Source organism: Canis lupus, chromosome 4 (assembly GCF_011100685.1).
Source record: "Canis lupus familiaris isolate Mischka breed German Shepherd chromosome 4, alternate assembly UU_Cfam_GSD_1.0, whole genome shotgun sequence".
NCBI lineage: Eukaryota > Metazoa > Chordata > Mammalia > Carnivora > Canidae > Canis > Canis lupus.
The window spans coordinates 72,798,319-72,815,114 of record NC_049225.1 but is presented as its reverse complement, the minus strand read 5'-3'; the positions used below and the strand labels follow the sequence as shown (position 1 = coordinate 72,815,114).

Here is a 16,796-nt window from a genome sequence, read left to right as displayed (position 1 = left end):
TCCAGCTCTATTACCAGAAGCTGCTTTAACTTTGCATCTGCATTTAAGTGTTGCTACTTGTCCTTCCCCACTCCAAGACCTCAACAGATCCACTGCAATCAACATACCCATTTCAAGAGCAGCATCTCTCACCTTTACCCCTGACCTAGGACTTCACTGCAATACTTTTCAAGGATATATTTCTCACAACTTTGTTTTTCAATGTCTTGGTGAAAAGAGCATCCTCTGGGTCTCCTTAGTAAGTTACTGGGTCATACATGAAATAGTCCTTTCTCTTAAGAATTTAGATTCCTGCCCCTATATCATACCATGGATTTTGGACACCTGAATTTCCTTCCATGTAGACCTTCACTAAGTCCCATTTCCAGTCATTCAACCAGGCCTAGAATTACAACTATTACCAGCTGAACTCACTAGAACAATGAACCCAGAATCTTTGGGAAATGCACCCATACCAAAAAATTAAGCCAGATTTAAAATTGTTTCTTTCTCTCTGGCCTAGATTCTCCTAATCCATTCCTACACCTGTTCCCTAGGGTTTTGCTGATATAAATGAGCAAAATATTGCAAATCCTTGGGTATGTAAACATTTGTCTCATAAGATAGACATTGTACTTGTCCTTCTAGAGACATACTGGTGTTTGACTTCCAATAGAGAACAATGAATGGTTGGAAATAGGGGCAGGAAGAAAACTGACATCCCGTTGCAAGGAAACTATCTCAGTAAAGCCATTATAGTCTCTAGCAAGGCTGGACCAGCCTTATGAGACAGGGAAGGACAAGATGCTTTACTGGCAATGGAGGCTCACTGGAATATTGGGGATCTTGGAAGGTTGGACTGAACCCGCCCAAGTAGTTCCAATTCTCAGGGTCCCACTCTTTCCCAATCAATACCCAAAGTTTTACATAAAAGACCTAGTGGTTCTATGAGTTTAGATTATCTTTTAATCATCAACCCACAGAATCAAATGGTATTTGATATTAGAATGCATAAGCCTTGCAACTACATGAAATAAATGGTTCTTCTAGAAAGTCATAGAAGCTCCTTGGTCCTCTGATCATGCCTCATGCCAATAACTTTAAAATTCTGAGCATATCATTTTCTTTCTTGAAGTTCTCCAACGTAGGTAAAACAGCCACCCAACTCCACAGACCTTGTATTCCTTATTCTCACCATGATGGTCAGCAGGCACTCTACCAAAATCTTTGCCTTCACTGAGCTCTTCACTCTAAGTAATCAATATTTTAAGTCACTATTGCACCACTCCATGTCATATACTGCCAATATTCCATATTCTAATATTTCATATTCCATATTTTAATTCCATATTCCATAATCATTGCTACTTTCAAACCCAATAGTCAGGAAAAATGAATCCAAATTTCCAATTTTTTAAGAGTCTGTTGCCTATAACTCTCCTAGTACCAATTATAGGCATAGATAGATTTAGTTCCAGAGAACATAAGCCATTCTAGCAAGTTGAAGAATGAAAAAAAAAATTATTATAGGGCATTGAAAAGCTCACTGAATCTTTAGAAGAGTCCAAATTTAGGTTGACATTTCAGAAATGACTCCCAAAACTACATGAAGACCTGGATCACCAAGGGATCTTTGTTCTCCCCAGATGAGGAAACTGCCATCTCCTAAACAATATGACTGCCAAAGTCCAGAAGCCACCGCAGTGGGGTGGGCCTCAAGGAGAGGAAGGTGGTGCCATGTGAAACCAGACATGCCTTAGTCCTCACTTGCAAAATGAGCTTTCTGTGACCACCTCTTAACACCCACAAACTTCTGCTAATGCTGCTACAGAAAATTCAAATACCTCCATGACTAAACTTTTAAAAGAAAAAACAGAAGCAGCAAAAGCATGGCCTCTGCCTCGTTTTACCTTCCAAACATTGCACTAGTGCAACTTAATGGCAGGACGTAAATCACATTCAGAGCCCTGAGGGTAGGGTAGTCTGGGAAATGTGGTATTTGGTTCACCAGCCACTACAATGCAAGAAGGCATGTTAGAAGTCAGGTAAAGTAGACAGTAGGGGCAGAGCTAGCAAACCCATCACAAACCCCAAATACTAAGTTCTAGTCTTAAACTCTGACAAGAACTTTTGTAGATGTAATTTTCTTTGAAACCAGTGAGACCATTGCATACATTTTCTTTATATGCTCCACATACCTATATAATCCCTCAACAGTTGTAGATAAACTATAAATTCCAATTGATTGAATGATTGGTTTAGAATATGTTGTAACAGAGAAAGGCACTTATTTTTTATTTTCCTGACTCATTGCTAGAAGTCACTGGATAATGCCTTCTCAATGCAGCTGCAGCACAAAATATTTGCTGTTTATCTTGATGACATACCAGGTCTTCTGAATCATCTGAGTAACAATAAATTATATTTGGAAGCATTGTAGATGAACTACATTGTACAATATACTCATTTCTGGAAACTGATATAGGGAACCAATGCACCCCTTTTTTTCCATTCACTTGAGAAAACAGAGAGTTTACTGTCTTAAGGAAAGTCACACTTTCATGGCCTCTTGCCTTGAAGTCAATAATGTGCCTTACAGAAGAATCCCAATAGAGATAGACAGTCTATCTTCTCCAAGATATCCCCTTTCTTATCGTACATTCAGTTGTCTTGAAACTCCCAAAGTCTCTGGTGTAATTGTTTTGCCTGAAACAGAGAACATCTTTGTGAGTGTTTCTCAGAGGAACAACTGACCCAGAGAACCATAGCCCCCTCGTTCAAATTCTGCTCTCAGCACCAAGACCCATTGGTTTGTAGTGTATAAATACCCAATTCACACAGTGTGTCAAGTGTTGGCCAGAACCCAAACCTTGCACAGCCCCCCTGGCCTGCTCAGAATTTGGGAGGGCAAAGGTCATCGTGCCCATTTCCCCCTGGCTTCAGTCAGGACTATACAAAATTAATCTTGGCCCACAAGAAACTGATTGTAACCTGGGAATGACATGAAATAGCCACTTTCTTCTCAAATCTCCCCTGTTACTTCCTAAACCATTGATTGAAAGGAAAAAGTAGCTCATGAAAGGTGAAAAGGTTTCATTTCAGAAGCACCAAGGAGACCTTGACAAGACCCACAGAGGCCTCTAAATGATTTTTGAATGACTACTGTGTTGTTTCACTCAAAAAGTTAAGGATTTGGGAGGGGGTCCATAGCAAGCAAGCACGTTGACATGAGCAGACCAGATATCTCTCTCTCTCTCTCTCTCCTCTCTCTTTCTGCAAACAAAAAAAGGAAAGAAAGGAAATGGAGATCATTATTATAGTAATTCAATAGCTCCCCTACCTCCTGAAATACTAGAATAATTGCCTCAACCTGTAGTGGAGACCAATTACAGCTTAGTCGCTGCTCTGGGCATGGACCTTCAGAGAGTTGTTCAGAGTAGAAGAGTCTTCCATTCCACATCCCTGCTACACACTCTGTGTTCCTCAGCAATGTAGGTACAACCCCCTCCATTTTCTTTTGTTAAACATAGAGCCACACTTTCCTATCTAATCCTAAATTCTCAAGGCTTCCCTATAAAGGTACATGAGCCCTCCCTGGAGGAACTGGCACAGAATAGAAGAAAATGGCTCCAAAGGAAGGTTTATAGTTTGGCTTTATTTTTAAAAGGAACTGAAGACAATTAGATGTCATTTATACTCCTTTTTAAGAAGTCAGAGAGGAGTAAGAATAACCCCTCAGGATTTCTTGCTAGACTCTAGCCCTCAAGGAAAGCCCAGCTTTCCCTTTGTGGCATCTGCCTGTCATTGCTTCTGACTCCCTCCCCCAACATGCAACAGTGGAGGCTTCTGCATATGCTTGCCTTTCTGACAGGATTTGTGCATTGCATTCTCCCTTATATTTTTTTCTTAAGGATTTTATTTATTTATTTGAGAGCTTTGCATGAGTGGGGAAGGGATAGAGGGAGAAGCAGGCTCCCAGCTGAGCAAAGAGCCCAACGTGCAGCTCAATCCTAGGACTCCGGGATTATGACTTGAACCAAAGGCAGATACTTAAACAATTGAGACACCCAGGCACCCCGCATTCTCCCTCTTATAACTGTCCTACCCCCAACACACACAAACACATACACACATACACAATCTTCTTTCATGACTCAAAAATCATGTCAAAAGTCATAGAAAGCAAAAGAAATGGCTTCAGGGGCACCTGGATGGCAGATGATAGATAGATAGATAGATAGATAGATAGATAGATAGATAGATCCCCCTTAAAAAAAAAAAAAAGCAATGGCTTCAGAGCTAAATTGTGTGAGCTCCAATTGTGGCTCCACCATATACAAAGTGTTGGACAAGATCTATGCCTCAATTTCTTAGTCTATAAAATGAAGATAATAATAGCATCTACCCCGAAAAGTTGCTTTTGAAGGTTAAGACTGATTTTTTTTTAAATTTATTTATGATAGTCACAGAGAGAGAGAGAGAGAGAGAGAGACAGGCAGAGACATAGGCAGAGGGAGAAGCAGGCTCCATGCACCGGGAGCCTGATGTGGGATTCGATCCCGGGTCTCCAGGATCGCGCCCTGGGCCAAAGGCAGGCGCCAAACCGCTGCGCCACCCAGGGATCCCTGAAGGTTAAATTATGAATGCTATTCAAATGCTTAGAAAAACATCTGGCATAAGGTCATATTCAATACATATTTGCTCCTATTATTACAAGACATGGCAACTAGATGGTGTATTGAGTATTTATATTCCCTTCCTGTCCTGATAAACAGTGAAGTACTACACGTCGGCTATGCCCACATCTCCATTCAGAGGAGAGTGGTCATGAGGAGTTCTTTCTTCATTAAGATACTATAGCTGATAGTCACTGATCCAAAAATGAGTGCCCAGGACTGAAGCAACCACATGTACATAAGATGAACATGAGCAAGACTTATTGTCAAGGAGATGACTTGGCATGCTACCTAATCGGAGCACTCCATACTGAGTGGTGACAACCCAGCCCAATCAGAACTTCTCTCCTGGAAAGTTGGAATGTAAAAGTACACAGGGAAGAAAGCAATAGAGGCCTCTTTGAAAGACATTGAAAAGATGACCAGATCACTATCAGGGCAACCATCTTCTGAATGGCAAATAAGCAGAGGATCCAGTGATGGCATAGGTGCTGACATAATTCCCCACCTTACCTTCTTTCTAGTACATCTTTCTGTTAAAATCTATCTCCTAAGCTGTGATTTTCAAACTTGAGCCTTAATAGAAGCCTGTGAAATTTGTTAAAATGTAGATTCCTGAGTCCCTTCCCTAGAGATTCTGATGCAGTAGAACTAGGGTGGAGCCTCAGAGAGAGCCATGATTTGTGCACACAGGTTATCCACTGTACTCCACCAGGCACACACATATTGATGATGTGAATGCCTCCTGAGAGTTGTGCAGTGTACAACCTGCCCAGCTAAATGCACCAGCCACGAATGGTCCTCATGTACATGGCTCCAAGCTCACACTAAGAAACACTGAAGGTAACTTGGATACGTTTCTTTTTTGCCATCTATAAGAATTTAACAAATACTAGTTTCCTGCTGATCCACCAGGGTCCTAGTTACTGTGCATACTTACAAGATATCGATAGCTGGGCAGAACTGAAGCAGAGAGGAAAATGATAGGTAGAGAAAGGACCAGTGCATTGCTGTTTCATTATACACAGAAAACTTCGACAAGAGACTTGAAGTCTAGTCTAAATATATGTCCCTTCTGAGTGCTACTGGCTGTGAAGCAATTGGAATGAAACCAGATACAAAGAGTGCAGAATGAATTGCTGATGAAAACCTTACAACACCCCTAGGCACTGGCATTGTGCTCCCAGCTCCCTGCCCCTCCTTATACACATTGCTTTCCAACCTCCATTAGTTGGTGAGGGTCTCAATGTAGTTAGGGAGTAGGAAGATGCCACAAGCCCCTGCAAAAATGGATTGGGCTCCTAGAGAAAGGATTTTTTCTAAGTTTTATTTAAATTCCAGTTAGTTAACATACAGGGTAATATCAGTTTCAGGTGTGCAATATAGTAATTCAACACCTCCAGGCATCACCCAGCACTCATCACAAGTGCACTCCTACATCCGTATCACCTGTTTAACCCACTCCCCTCACCCACCTCCCCTCTGGTAACCATCAGTTTGTTCTCTATAGTTAAGAGTCTCTTTCTTGAGATGCCTGGTGGCTCAGTGGTTGAGAGTCTTTGGCACAGGTCATGATCCCGGGGTCCTGGGATAGAGTCCTACATCAGGCTCCCCGTGGGAGCCTGCTCCTCCCTCTGCCTATGTTTCTGCCTCTTTGTGTCCTCATGAATAGATGAATAAAATCTTTTTTTAAAAAAAGTCTCTTTCTTGGTTTGCCTCTTTTTTTCTCCCCTTGGCTCATTTGTTTCGTTTCTTATATCCAATATATGAGTGAAATCATGTCTTTCTCTGACTTATTTCACTTAATATATTACCTCTAGCTCCAGCCATGTCATTGTATATGGCAAGATTTCATTCTTCTTTATGGCTGAGTAATATTCCTTTGTGTATATGTGTGTGTGTGTGTATATATATATATATATATATATATATATATATATATATAGAGAGAGAGAGAGAGAGAGAGAGGCAAACAAGCAGAGGTGTGTGTGTGTATATATATATATATATATATATATATATATATATCCCACCTCTTCTTTATCCGTTCATCAGTCTATGGACACTTGGGCTCTTTCCATAACTTGGCTATTGTAAATAATGCTGCAATAAATATTGGGGTGTATTATCCCTTTGAATTAGGATTTTTGTATTCTTTGGGTAAGTACTGAGTAGTGTGATTGCTGGATTGTAGGGTAGCCCTATTTTTAACTTTTTGGGGAAACTCCATACTGTTTTCCAGAATGCCTGTGCCAGTTTGCATTCCCACCAAGTGCATGAGGGTTCTTTTTCACCACATCCTTGCCAACATTTTTGTTTCTTGTGTTGTTGACTTCAGACTTTCTCATAGGTGTGAAGTAGTATCTCATTGTAGTTTTGATTTGCATTTCCTTGATGATGAGTGATGTTGAGCATCTTTTCGTGTGTCTGTTGGCCACCGGTCTGTCTTTTTTGGAGAAATGTCTATTCATGTCCATGTCTTCTGCCCATTTCTTAATTGGATTAATTGGTTTTGGGGTGTTGAGTTTTATAAATTCTTTTTACATTTTGGATATTAATGACCCTCTACCAGATATGTCATTTGCAAATATCTTCTCCCATTCCAGAGGCTGTCTTTTAGTTTGGTTGATTATTTCCTTTGTTGTGCAGAACCTTTTTATTTTAATGTCCCAATAGTTTATTTTTTTATTTTGTTTCCATTGCCTCAGGAGAAATACATAGAAAGAAGTTGCTATGGCTGATGTCAAAGAAGTTACTGCCTATTCACTAAAGAAAGGATTTATCATCTATCAAATGAGTTCAAGTCAACAGGTTTTTGTTGAGCACAGTTAAGTACTGATGGAATTAAAAAAAAAAAATTAGAAGACTCCATCCCAAGCTACTCATGGAGAGAAGTGTCTCTTGTGAGAAGGAGGGGCATAAGTAAAACATGTAAAGAAACTGGAGGACAACCAAGAGAATATGTCATCAAGTACAAAGTACTAAGATTGTACGTGGATTAGAGTTCAGGAAACCAGGAGACCAATGAGACTGCATAATGCCACATGGAGGCAATTGAAAAATATTCTAGCAGCTACTTTTGTAAAGGTATCTGAGGTATGAGATTTAAAAGGAGAAACACACTTGCTCATTTTCCTGTTGATCCCAATGTTGGACATGGTCATGTCCACTTCACATGTTCTGAACCTCACATTTTACTCTGATTTTCCTGGGGCACCTCGCTTCTGCTGCATGCTTACCTCAGCTACTCAGACACCTGGTCTAACACTTTGGTAACCACCCAACACTTGCTCAAAGCTGGCAATATGAGGGAGATAGCACATGGGGGCAATCCTTGACCAGTCAGGGATGGCAGCTTGCAGACGCCCGCCACACTAGTATCCCTTGAGTGGACAATTCCGAGAGGCATTTTTCCTGGTTCTCAGTCCCAGAAGGGGCAGGCCACAGTTTCCCACAGCTGTGACCAAACTTGATAACAAACCTTTGTGTGAACTGGCTTCCCCTCTTGTCTTTTTTCCTTTTCCCCATCCTCCACTCTAGTTCCCTGAGCTCACTTCCCAAAGGACCTGCATACAATCCTTTGTCCTAGGCCCTCTTCTGGAAGGAACTCTGGTTTTAAACAATCTCCTAGAGAGATAATGGTTTCTGGTTTCTGGTATTTTACACTCAATTTGCAGAGAACTCTGACACAGGCCTTCTCTCCCAAGCACACTCATCTCAGAAAAGTCCAAACCAACATGTACTGTGTATTTGATCCAAAGTTTTGCCAAGGCTCAGCATATGAGGACAAGGAGCAGAACAGAGTGTTTTATATTTCCCAAGTCCCTGTTATGTGCCCCTACTGTGCTATATGTGCTTGTATGTTATTGTTACACAAACCTGATGAGGTAGGTAGAATTTTTTTTTTTTAAAGATAAGGAAACTGATTGGAGAGAACAAGAAGTGACAGTATCAGGATCTGAATTCAAGTCTAAGGATCCTAAAGTCCATATTTTGCACATTTGCCTCATATTTGCTCCCACATACTACTTAACACATGGGGTTAGATGCCTCTTTCTCAAGTGTGTCAGTGGTTTTCATTTTTTGTTTTTGTTTTTTCAGTTTTGGAACTAGAAATTAGTGATCTGCAGCAAGGAGTTGGCATTTTAATCTCTCCAGGTTGTGGGACAGAGTTGGCCCTTTAAGCAAGAGTGAAAGCTCAGAATATTGAAAGCTTCTTATGTCTGTGTGCTACACCCAGGGATTTCAAGCCAGCTTCAGTTTGGCTCTGAGAAATGCAAGGCAGCTGTCTGGCTGCTAATGAACACAGAACAAGAGTCAAGCCTATCGTGGCTCTGGGCTCAATGCTGAGCACTCAGTAGGTACACATGAAACATGCGCCAAACTACCTGTAAGGTCTGAGAGCCAAGGCTCCATTTCCCTCCAAGTGCCTGCCAAAAGTAAATAGTTGGGGGGCACATAACACATTTCTATGCTCTCTACACTGAGCCCCACTTGTACCTTTTACATGTCAGACCCCAGAATAACAGGTATCTAAATAGCTTTATGAAAGCCACACAGTAGCATTTTGAGACTGAGAACCTGCCTCCTTAGTGATCACATCCCTTTTGAAACATAATTCACGGCTCTTTGAGCTGTCACTCTTAATAGTGCTCCTACAGGTTGAACTAGATCCCCACTGCTTTATGTCATCCTCTGTGCTCTTTCTGTTTTTGTGTTTATTTACTAATTGGCTGACTCTGGTTGTTTTTTATTGATTTACAAGTCAACTCAGAAAAAGTGATTCAAGTGTAAGGTATTGAAGGCTTGGATCTATATTCTCAAACTGCTTCTCTGGTCACTGAGACCATGTCATCTCTGGGGATATCTATTCACCTTGCTCTCCCCACCTTGGTAAGGAAGGGATCAGAATCATTAAGCCTCCTGGAGTAGACAAGGCCACATTCGTTCATTCACTGATTGAGACAGAACTACATTATTTCTACACAAAGAAAAGTTTAGGGACACCTGACTGGCTCAGTTGTTATAGCATGCAACTCTTAATCTCAGGGTCATGAGTTTAAGCCCCACACTGAGTGTGGAGCCTACCTAATTTCTTTAAAAAATAAAGAAAAGTAGTGACTTTAGTAACTGTAATCAATTTTCTTGAGCATGAGGGTGCCATGGAGTTAGGACTCTGTGAAGTATTTCTCAAACTGCAGGCTTTTCAACCACCTGCAGCAGAATTCCCTAGAATGATTATAAATATAGATTCCTGGACTCCATCCCAGACTTAATGTAATAGAATTTGGTTTTGGTTTTTTTTAAGTTATTGTTAACCAGGAAATTTTCATCCCACTAAAGGTGAAGGGCCCCCCCACCCCGCCAAGATCTACAAGACTCACATGCCCTACATTGCCAAGCAAAGATTTCATCGGTGGACATCACCTCCACCTTGTCCAGTTCAGAGCCGTCAGGCCAGTTCTGACACTATCATCCTGTGTCATCCTCTTTCAGTATGTGAACTCAAATCAATATACTGGTGAGGGGGAAAAGAAACTGAGAAGAGAAGAAAAATCAAGGAATTACAGTCCAAGAAACTCACTGATGAACTCAGGAGGAAATTGCTCCAAGAATATACCATGACAGTTAAGTCACTGCAAACACATATTTCTAACCATTTCCCACATCTGTGTATGGCCCTTAATAACCTCCAGTGGGTATCATATTTTGGTTCCAAAACTGTAGTCATTCAACTTACACTATGGAAGCAGGGAACCGGTAACCCAACTGTCTAATTTCCACGGGGAATGTAGGAGACATCTGGCATTATAGCAAAACTGTGTGTTATAATTGTACCACCTCACATTTGCAGAGTGACTTACGGTTTCTAAACATCCTTTAAGGACAATATATCCCATTTAAACTTTGCATTGTTGGAGATACCAAAATTAATATAGAGACTAATAAGGTTAACAGCAAGCCAGGATTTGGTTATCTCCTCAAATAGTTTCTTTTAAACACCATGAGGTCTTGAAAACAAGATCAGAAGACACTCTTCAGCAAGAATGAAGAAACATGCAGACTCTGACCCACAAACTGAGTTTTCCCAGACAGTCCTGATCTCCAGGCATGTACTCAATGGCTAAGGAAAAAAAAAAAATCATGATTTGCCAGAATGAAAATTAGCTTCTCTGATTCACTGGGTTTGAGTGTATAAATTTTGTTAATAAAAGTACCTGCTATAGATCAGATTCCAGGAGACATATTATGTCTTAAATCACTTCCTGAATTTATTCAAATCTGCCTGTTGAAGAAAGGTTCACTCTCATACATAATGCCTTTGACCACAAATAAAGTCTCTGCCATCTGTTTTCACACTAGGAAAACACTATTTGGATTCAGTGATGAAATAAAAAAAATCCTATTCACATAAATCCAAGTTTTGTTCTCTTACCCTGGGATCTCTCCTGCTGAAATTACAAGAAAAAGGACTTTGTTAATTAAAAAGATGAAGTATGAACATGTGTTATTCAAGAATATTGATACCTCCACCAACATCTACAAATTATTAACATTCACATAGCCCATGGTTTTTGTTTGTTTGGTGGCAATGCGAGCTTTTTAAAATTAGAGCTTCAGATATATCATTTTACCAGGCCCTCACAATACTTCAGAGGGTAAAGGGAGATGCCTTTACTTTTGTAGCTCCTTTTAGCTCTTTGAACCAAATATTTCAAGGATATTTATCACTACCAGGTATCTTATTGAAATGGGTAAGCATAAGCAGCTTAGGTCACTAAAGAACTAGAGACAGGAATTTAAACTGGTAAGACAGGACGCCTGGGTGGCACAGTGGCTGGCATCTGCCTTCGGCTCAGGGCGTAATCCCGGTCTGGGGATGGAATCCCGAATAGGTCTCCTTGTGGGAAGTCTGCTTCTCCCTCTGCCTATGTCTCTGCCTCGCTTTGTGTCTCATGAATAAATAAATAAAATCTTTAAAAAAGTAAAAAAAAAAAATACACTGGTTAAACAAAGAAGGTATCCTTACCATGGTTGATAAAGATGGATACCGCATCCTTAAATTCCACCCCATTGACGACTGCTGCTCTGGATTATGGGAGGACTGATCAAGAGCCAATACACAGTCTGCAATGCAGCCTGGAATTTCAGTATCAAATTCCTAGCCCTATCCTGGGGAACTGAGTTTTGAAGACATTCCCCCCCCGCCCTTTAGGACCAGACCTAGGAGTAAGGCAGGTTGAAGAGGCTGTTACTTGGTTCATTTCCCCCAGACTTCAACATGTTCCTGAGTCTCACATTTGACCACTTCCCCTCCAGAGAAGGAAGTATGAGAATGCCTGAAAATGTGAGCACACCTTACCTCTGAGCTACACCTCCACGCGCTCCAGGCATCTTTTTCCTGGCCTCACCCCTCAGAGGGTTTGGGGACCTCAGGCCTGGAAATACCTGGAACCCAACTTTCCATCATCCTGGGAAAGACAAGGGGTACAGGGTGGTTCTATTTATAATCTTTTCACTCTTCCCACCGAGTGCCCCGCCTTCCAGCATGCTGGCCCCCTTGAGTGTAACTAATCCACATCAGCATCCCTCCTTTCAGGGATGGAATATGGGAAGGTGGGGGGATGCTTCATCCCTACAGCTTGGAAACCTTATCAACCCAATATCTCAGGGCCACACAAGTCAGAGGCCCTTTCTGCCACCTCTTCTTCCAACCATGATCCCATCATTCTCTCCGAGCAGAACATTCCAGGCCATGCTCTACCGTTTGCGTCCCATATTAGTTCAAATAAATCCTTCATGCCATCTCTTACATCTATAGGTTTCCATAGTCAACTGCTTTGACTCTAATTCAGACTTTAATATTTGCATACCAGGATATAGTAGACAAGGCTCTTATCAGACTCCTTGGCTCATCTATCTCTTGTTCCAAAAGACTCTTCCTGAGCATCATGGTTTTTATACCATGTCTACTTGTCAACCTACTGTAGCTCCCTATTATCTACAAGTTAGGGTATAGGAAAATATTGAGGGGCATGGATGCTGACAAGAGTCTTTCTGGGCTCCAATCCTGAATCTACCAGATATTAACTGTAAGTTTGGGCAAGTTACTTAAGCACCCTGTGCCACAATATCCTCCACCTGAAATAGGGATAATATAGTACATATCTCATAGGATTAATCTGAAGATTAATTAATATAGAAAAGGGTCTGATATTTAATAAACACCAGTAAGCAGCATCTATTATTACTATTATTATGGAATATGGCTCACTCTTCTTGGCTCAGCATCCACTGGTTTATACAATCTGTACTGTGGAACTTCATTTTTAGGACAGTGGATACTATCCTGGAGCTCCCTGTAGCTTCCCAAACAAATTAGAAACCCAGTTAAAGTGATAGGCATGGTGGCCAATGAACAAATACTTAATCTGAGCCAAGAGCCTAGAAGAAGTACAGAAAGCTGGGGAGAAGTGGTTTTCTCTCCTCTGCTGCTCCCAGGGACACATGCTATGCTCTGAGAAGTCAGAAGGAAGATTTGAGCTGATTATAATCTAATGAGGCTGCCAAATCAGTTTTACTTTCCAATACAGCATAATGACTGGTGAGTCCCATGGGCCCTGAGTGAGGGTTATTTTAACTGGTAGCATTATCTGGGTCAGACTGGTCAGCCTCTATGGGGGAACACTCTGGGAAATGTCATCTTCCAAGGCAGAGTGGAAGCAGCACTTAACCACTGAATAGATGGTGATACCCATGGTATTTGGAGGGCAATTTCTGAGTTCATGAGATCCAACAAGGGAGCACGGGATGGAAAAAAAAATGAAAGAGAAAGGAGACAGAAGAAGGGCAAAGACACGGCATAATGTGGGGGGAAGAACGATACAAGTGGAAGAACAGCTAAGGGATAGCAAGAAAGTGATTTAAAAAAAAGAAGAAATGGGCACTGAGGAGGGCACTTGATGGGATGAGCACTGGGTGTTATACTATATGTTGGAAAAAATTTCAATTTTAAAAAGAAAATCTTAAAAACTTTTAAAAAGCAGAAAAGAAACGAAGAAGAAGAAGAGGGGGAAAAAGAAGAAAAAAAAAGTGTAGAGATTAAAAGAACTGAATGCTGAGGGACGGGAGCATGTCTGCAACTAGAACTAAAACCACCAAGGGGGCTTGAGTGCCTGATGGATTCTGAAGAACTAAAAGACACGAAGACGAAGAAACAAGCCCACAAACAAAACATGGGACACCCCTTTGCAGCCCAAGCAGTGTCATCTATAAATATTTCTTAATAGGCTTAGTGAAGTGCTAAATGAAATGGTCTGGCAAATTCGCACCCGCTGGCTGGATTCTCGAAGCCCCAGACCTCGCTCCTTCCGCTGTAGCAAGTGGCGAGGGCGAGTTACCCCTCCCCCCGCCCCTCCCCCCCAGCTCTAGTTCCTTCTAGAACTTTCCCCACCGGGGAAACAAGGCTGGTTCAAGAGGCAGCCCGGGGGCTGCTGCTGAGAGGAAGTGGGGTCCCCGCGGGGTTTGCCCCAAAGTCAGCAGCGCGGGCCCTGCGCCCCCCCCCCAATCCACCGACTGCGGAGGAGGCAGCCTTGGGCAGCATCGCATATGCTTTGGGGTAACGATTTAGCCCATCCCAAACTACGGGTCTACACAAAACGGTCACTATCTTCACGCCCTGCGTTGCGAAGAGATGGTGAAAAGAGCTCGGTATTTCTGAGCTATCTTTGCCTCGTAGGTAAAGAATTTCGTGAGACATACACGCAAAACCACCACCTAGAGAATCAGAAGTGGAGGCCAGATCCGCAGGCCGGTTGGTCCTTGAGAATACCCCACGGGAACAGTCACGGGGAACCGCCGAGGGCAACATTCTTCGGAAGCCCAGAAACCCTCGTCTCGTACAAGCTCCAAACAGGAGGTGGACGCGTTGAACCCAAGGAAGGCGGGGAGGGTATTAAGATCATCTCTAGACCCGGGGGGAGGCAGGGGGGCGCTCCTTGGTGTTCTTTTTCTGCTCCGAAGGTTTCCCAATCGCAATGGGGTTTTCCTGGTCTTCCTCTTGTTTTGGTGTCGCCCCTGCCCCCCGGGCTATGATGGGGGCGAGCGAGGCCCTTAGAAGGTCTCGGAGTCTTTCCCGCCTTTCTCCGCCTGCAGCCCCGGAAGCCGCCACCACCGGAAGCCGCCGCCACCTCTCACCCGCTCCCCTGCCGCGCCCTGCGCTCCGGGCCCCCCCACTCCGCGCTCCGCACGGGGCAGCCCCCCGGGGAGCACAGCACCGCCCGTCCACGCCCCCTCCCACGTACCGCACCCTGCGGCTCTCCCTTCTTGGCACTGTCCACAGGCTGTAAACGTGAGCAGGTGGCCAACCACGTGCCCGAGCACTCTCTCCGCTTGACCGTAAGCCCAGGCGGGCAGGGCCGGCTCAGGGACTGCGGCCATGGCCGCCCCAGAGGGCGCTGCGCCGAGGGGCGGGCTGGATCAGATCACGTGGGAGTGGGGGACGGAAGGGAATGGAGGAGAAGCTGCCAATCAAAAGCTGCCGCGGCCACGTGACCTTAGCTGGCCAATCAGAACTCTTTACCCGGTTCTTGAAAAACTGGAGCTGTGGGCGGAGTTTTCCCAGACGTCGGCCTGGCATCTGTTTCGGGTGCAGGTGCGTTTTTGAGGCAGGGCTCCCCCCGGAAGCCTCGCAGAGGAAACTAGGGAGGGGGTGGGGGAGGCAGGTTAGGGAAGAGGCCAGGCGATGGGGCAGGCATCAGGACGGAGTACGAGGTGACCCTGGAGCCCTCTTCTGGGCTGTGAGGTGAGGGTAGTTCCGACAGGAAGGCTGCTCCAGGTAGCTCCAGGTTCTCCTCCCATCTCCTCGTCTCTTCCTGGAGCCATGCACTCTAGATAAGAAGCTGCCCAGCCACCTGCCTGGGCTCTGGTCCTGGCTCACTTTTCACCCACTTTCTCCAACCCTTTCTTGCCTTGGCTTCGCTCAGCTGAACCCACTGATTTTGCATTTTGCTCTTTCCCATCTGCGCCGGTAACCGGGCTCCAGATGTTGGAACCACGCAGATTCTCTGCTTGGCGCCACGTGCCGCGTCCCAGACGTGAGTGAGGTGCCTCCGCGATTTCGATGCGCCTTCCTGGGAGGGAGACCCGAGGCTCCAAGACATTGCCCACCTCCAAGACCCTGTGCTTATTCGGGCTTTTAAAAAAGGAATTTGTCTTATTGAAGGAAAAACCCGGAATCTATTAAAAAATCTCTTGATATTTTTAAATTAACTGGAAATGTGGTGGGTTTTTCCCCAATATTTTCATCTAAAGCAGCCTAAATGAATGAGTATGATGGGGGAAACCGCCTTTTTTAGAATTCACTGCTCCATTTCTTTCATCCATATCCATCATTGATAACATAAGCTACCACATTTAATGGCACATTTAATGCCAGGCTTTATATATTCACACACAAATTTCATCCTCAGGCTTGGAGAGGATAATTTCCCCAAAGTCACACAGCTGGTATGTGGAAAGGCTTAGGTTCCAACTTGGGTCTCTTTGACTCCAAACCCATGCTCTTAACTGTTTCACTCAACTTTTGCCAGCAATCATATCTCCTGGGCTGAATGCCAAGACCTAAATCCATAGGGATTTGGGAGTGGAAGGAGGAGAAAGAAAGTAGGTCTTTGGAAATGCTTTGGAAATGGTTTCTGCATATCTGGGCAGCATTCCATGACCAAGGATCCCAAGTCCTTTACCACTTGTACTACAGTGTGTTCATTCATTCAACAAATACAGAACAGTCCTTGTGTTAGGCACTGTTCTAGGCACCAAATGTTTCGCAACGAACAAAACAGACCATTAAAACAAAACAAAGCAAAAACTTTCCACTAGGGGCGCCTGGGTGGCTCAGCGGTTGAGCACCTGCCTTCCGCTCAGGGCGTGATCCTGGAGTCCCAGGATTGAGTCCCACATAGGTCTCCCTGCATGGAGCCTGCTTCTCCCTCTGCCTGTGTCTCTGCCTCTCTCTCTCCCTCTCTCTCTCTCTCATAAATAAATAAACATCTTTAAAAACAAAAACAAAACCTTCCACTATGCTTGCTCATGAAGTCTACATTCTGGGAAGCAGGAAGGAAGCTGAGAAGGGTGGTACTC

General features: G+C 43.5%; 1 protein-coding gene across 20 annotated transcripts in view; it reads right to left on the bottom strand.

The window, feature by feature from the left end:
* LOC111095638 overlaps positions 1–16,796 on the bottom strand; it is a 54,131-nt gene that overhangs the window by 23,421 nt on the left and 13,914 nt on the right. For 2 of the 20 annotated variants that reach the window (XR_005358575.1, XR_005358578.1), the window contains 5 exons: positions 12,019–12,127; positions 10,874–10,941; positions 10,731–10,779; positions 10,040–10,193; positions 928–2,685 (listed from right to left, as the gene is read on the bottom strand). The exons of 2 other annotated variants lie outside the window; for them this stretch is intronic. Coding sequence is in view for 1 of the 18 variants with exons in the window: in XM_038535305.1 (XP_038391233.1) it covers positions 2,641–2,685 (45 nt within the window). In the remaining 17 variants the exon portion in view is untranslated. Of the gene's footprint in view, positions 1–927; positions 2,686–3,096; positions 3,253–10,039; positions 10,194–10,730; positions 10,780–10,873; positions 10,942–12,018; positions 12,128–14,417; positions 14,819–14,959; positions 15,148–16,796 lie in introns of those variants that run through there. 16 more of the 20 variants (XR_005358587.1, XM_038535305.1, XR_005358577.1 and 13 more) reach the window with 15 other exon arrangements.